A 4,945-nucleotide genomic window follows, 5' to 3' on the forward strand; every position below is an offset into this window, starting at 1 on the left:
TCTCTGTCCTTATCTGCAAGTTTATTTGAAACTCTCTTTTACTGATCCTTGTTTCACACGGGTTAGTTGTATTTTTTTGAGACTGCATGTTCCCTAGTCTCCCCATCTTTAAAGAATTTTGAAAGAGGTGTTCACTGGGATCATGCAGAAGACTCTGTTTCAAGAGACAGATAAAAATAATTCAGTCATTGATTATCTGTATGACATTAGGCAAATCAATCTTTCCAGGATTCATTCTTTTTTTTTTTTTTTGTGGTTTCCAAGGAACTTATTTAATTAGAATTTTATAGAACTCTAGAAACCAGCATTTCTAAGAAGCCTCTGATTAAAATGTGATCTTGGGAAGCAATTTTAACTTTCATTTTGTGTCAGATCACATGATTAAATAAAATTAAGTCATTTAATTAAACAGAAATCTTTATACAAATTATTGATATCTAAACACAATTTGATTTGGAAAATGAAATGAAATAAAGTGAAATCATATGTATATAGTTGTATTCATAAGTGTGCTAAATGAAAAACTGTACAACAATGAGAAACATTAAAGGGTCAAATCCAAGTACAAAGGAAGACAGACACTCCTCTAAATTCCCATGTTTCATCGAGCGTCGAAAACCACCAAGCTTTTGGTTCTTTTCTTGTACATTATTCTGTATCTACATTCTCTGCATCTGATTGGATCCCTAGATTTTATTTCATTTTCTGTGTGACATTCTCCACAGATATATATCATTGGTTGCTGCTTTGGGGGTTGAATGTCCTTCTGGGTATCCATTCCCAGTACCTATACGGCACGGAGACTTTCCCCCGCATTTCCAAACAGAACCCCGACCAGGATTCATTCTTACCTGTGAACTGCCCTGATCAAGTCCCAGGCTTATTATGAGGATGAAATGTGAAAGGGCTTTGTGAACATCCAGTTAACAAATGTAAAAGTTTAGAGTCGTTCTCACCTGACATTTGACCTTCCATATTCCCCAAAATGTTAATAAGTGGAAAGAATTCAGGGCTGTGGCCAGGGGCAGCATTCACTTGCAAAGATGGACAGGATGAAAAGGGCCATGGCAGCAGAGGCTATTGTTCCCTGGATCTGTTTCCTGGAGCCTGCTGCAGATTGCATAAGCACTCACATTGCATAGGTGAGCCATGGAAACCAGCTCCCCATCAAGCCACAGTGTCACAAGCTCTGCTTTTTGGTGGAACCTGGAATTACTTTTCAGGGGTTGGTCAGCGTGAAGCATGAGGGGTCTTGGAGAGGACAGGGTGCAGAGCTTTGGAAACCAGAGCTAACTCGGCATGGTCTTGGCTTTCCTTCCTACAAAATGGAAATATAGTGGTAAGCCTGCCTTTTCCTTTAATTCCCATTTTCCTTTAATTCCTGTAAAACTAAATGGGATTTGAAATCTTGTGTAACACCTGCTGGGGATGTAGCTCAGTGGTAGTGCACGTGCCATAGCCTGCGTGAGGCCTTGGATTTAATCTCTAGCAATCCCTCCTGCGAGGGGAGGGGGGGATAAAACTGTATAAGACCATTCATATGTATTTAGTGAGACGCTATCTCAAAAAAAGGTGGGGGCTGGATATGTATCCCAATGGTAAAGCACCCCTGGGTTCAATCCCCATTTCAGCAAAAAAGTAAAAAAAAAAAATAAAATGGGATAATAATAATAATAATGTCATCCACTTCTTGAGATTGTTGCAGAGATTAATGAATTAACATATATGTGTGCTTAGAACCATGCCTGGCAAATAATAAGCACCAAATAAAGCAATACTATGAGTGCCTAGCACAGTTCTTGGCACATAGTAGGGCTCTGTACCTGTGTTGATTGATGTACCATTGTTTTTTTCTCTCCTCTCCTCTCCTCTCCTCCTCCTCCTTCTCTCTCTTCTTCCTTCCTTCCTTCCTTCCTCCCTCCCTCCCTCCCTCCCTCCCTCCCTTCCTTCCTTCCTTCCTTCCTTCCTTCCTTCCTTCCTTTCTCCCAGTACTGGAGGGATTGCTAGAGATTAAATCCAAGGCCTCACGCAGGCTATGGCACGCGCACTACCACTGAGCTACATCCCCAGCAGGTGTTACACAAGATTTCAAATCCCATGGGCATACATTCCTAGCCCATTTTTAAATTTTATTTTGAGACAATATGTTACTAAGTTGCCCAGGCTGACCTTGAATTTCTGATTCTCCTGCCTCAGCCTCCCAAGTAGTTGGTGTTGGGTTGTAGTTAGTAATAAGCAGTAAAATGCAAACCAAAAACATGGCAGGGTCACAGGTTTTCTTTAAATTACTTTTAAGGCTAATGAATAATCAAGTAACTTTAGAAAAATATCAGGTATACTAACTGTGAGCATAAACAGGCAGAAACAAAGGGATTGGATTAAGAGATATGTCAAGGAGCTCTAGGATTTCATTTTACTCCAAATAGAATGGCTATTATCAAAAATGCAAGCAATAATAGGTGTTGGAGAGAATGTGGGGAAAAAGGCACACTCGTACATTGCTGGTGGAGCTGCAAATTGGTGTAGCCACTCTGGAAAGCAGTGTGGAGATTCCTCAGAAAACTTGGAATGGACTCACCTTTCAACCCAGTTATCCCACTCCTTGGTTTATACCCAAAGAACTTAAAATTAGCATACTACAGTGACAGCCACATCAATGTTTATAGCAGCTCAATTCACAATAGTTAGATTGTGGAACCAACCTAGATGCCCTTCAACAGAAGAATGGATAAAGAAACTGTGGTATATATACACAATGGAATATTATTTGGTCATAAAGAAGAATAATATTATGGCATTTGTGAATAAATGGATGGAATTGGAGAATATCATGCTTAGTGAAATAAGCCAATCCCAAAAAACCAAAGGCCAAATATTTTCCTTGATAAGTGGATGATGATACATAATGGGGGCGGGGAGGCAGGAGGTAAGAGAAGAATGGAGGAACTTTAGATTACATAGAGGGAAATGAGAGGGAGGAGGGGGCGGGGGTATGAAAGATGGTGGAATGAGACAGACATCATTACCCTATGTACATGTATGATTACATGAATGGTACATATCTACATCATGCATAACCATAGAAACAAAAAGTTGTACCCCATTTGTGTACGATGAATTAAAATGCAGTCTGTAAAATTAAATAAATAAATAAATAAATAAATAAATGAATAAAGAGGAAAGACCTATGGTGCTAACTCCTGACAGGGTTAACTAAGATCATTGTAGAGTTAGGATTTATGGTCATAGGTTTCGAAACGTATTTCAGAATGAAAATTTCATTAATAGGGTAGATGTACTAAGATTAAGTCTGCCTGGTGACTGACCCCAGAACCTGCATTAACATAGAATTTATTGTAGATGAAGCCAACCTGAATAGGATGGTTGCCATGATAGGATGAGAGGATCAAACTAGGGTCAAAAACTCCCCTACCAACATGAAGGAAGCATTAAAAATCTGATTGGTAAAGATTGCAGAAGGCAGAACCCAGTCTCCTCCTGGTAAGCGTCAAACAGCAACAAATTTGTAAGTAGCCTTGTTTCCTTTGCTTTGTGTCTGCTCTATCTTACATGTGAGGAAACTGAGGCACAGAATATTTCAATGACTAATCCATAAATAAGTTTGAACAGGAAGTTCTGCCTGAAGGACTGAGCTTTTCCTGTCAGGTCATGCTACCTAATACACAGGATGGCCATGCATACTGATTGGCCCAGAACATACTGGCTTATGTTTCTTCTCTGGGCATGATTACTAAACGCACTTTCTTTTATTTTCAAAAGTGTCCCGGTTTGGATGATAAATGATAAAGTCATCTCCTAATACAAAAGATTCTAGGATATTTTTAGTTAACAGTCAGTTGTGATTTTTATTAGTGCTTAATTTTCTTATTAGACTCAGATGATACTTAGTTTGGGAAAACCGGCACTTGGAAAGATACTTGGGGAATTTCAGGAGCCAGAAAAAACTCCCTGGCATTCTTTCTCTTCAGGTTTTCACTTTATCTGTAATGTAACTTTCTTGCCAAGGCTGATTAAGGACTTTTATTCTGCCTTTTAAGGTGCTTCTTGAGAGAGTGGAATTGAAAATCTAGTACCTTGGATCTAGTTATATATGTGCATTTGTGTGTATATGCATGGGTGCACACATAAGTGATCAGGCTACTTGGAAGTATTTTTCTTCAGCATTTTCCTTTGTCTACTCTAAGTTAATGGAAAGTTGTGATAATGATCATGAGAATCATTTTGGTAAATAATAGCTAAAGATTATTGAGCACTTACTATGTGTGACACACTACACTTAGCACTTTATGTGTATTAACTTTTCAAATCTTTCCAACACTTCTGTCAGCTATTATTATTTTTGCCATTTTGCAGATGAGGAAACTAAACCACTGAGAGTCATTTGTATGAAACTTCACAGCAAATAGGTAGAGAGTAATTCATTCAATCTTTTTAACTGACAGATTATTAAAAATTTCCTGACTGAACATGAACAAATTTCATAGTTTATAAACTTTCATAGTTTCCTGGGGATGGGATGGAAATACAACTTCTATGTAATCAAGTCTGAACTTATAAAGAGACAAGAATGCTCTGCAACTAGAAATAACCACGTATCTCTCTATGTCAGTTAACATTGGTTTCTTTACTCATGACAGCGTTAGTCTCCTTTAAGTCCTCCTACCTCCTAGATAAAATGATCAAGACACCTGACAACCAGTCTGACCTACTTTCTTGATAGCCTCCTTTAAATCCTCCTACCTTCTAGATAGAATGATCAAGATATCTGAGTGCCAATCTGGCCCTGGCTCTGGCTCCCCTATCCTCTCGGGATTTCCAGCATATACCAAATCCTATCATTATCCCTCGAATTCTATCTTACCTAGAGAACCATGGTTTTACTGGTAGACATTCTCCTTTGAAGCAGCAAGTAGACTAAACCTAA

General features: G+C 38.7%; 1 protein-coding gene across 1 annotated transcript; it reads right to left on the reverse strand.

Moving 5' to 3' along the window:
• Nucleotides 1-601: 601 nt before the first annotated feature.
• Nucleotides 602-778, reverse strand: LOC124984360 (DNA-directed RNA polymerases I, II, and III subunit RPABC4-like). The gene has a single exon (XM_047551884.1). It carries the CDS (start codon nt 776-778, stop codon nt 602-604), a length of 177 nt encoding a protein of 58 aa, XP_047407840.1.
• Nucleotides 779-4,945: the final 4,167 nt, after the last annotated feature.

Source organism: Sciurus carolinensis, chromosome 5 (assembly GCF_902686445.1).
Source record: "Sciurus carolinensis chromosome 5, mSciCar1.2, whole genome shotgun sequence".
Lineage (NCBI taxonomy): Eukaryota > Metazoa > Chordata > Mammalia > Rodentia > Sciuridae > Sciurus > Sciurus carolinensis.

Bases quoted from the DNA above. Each gene is read 5' to 3' on its own strand.
- LOC124984360 (XM_047551884.1), bottom strand. From the start codon at position 778: ATGGATACCCAGAAGGACATTCAACCCCCAAAGCAGCAACCAATGATA.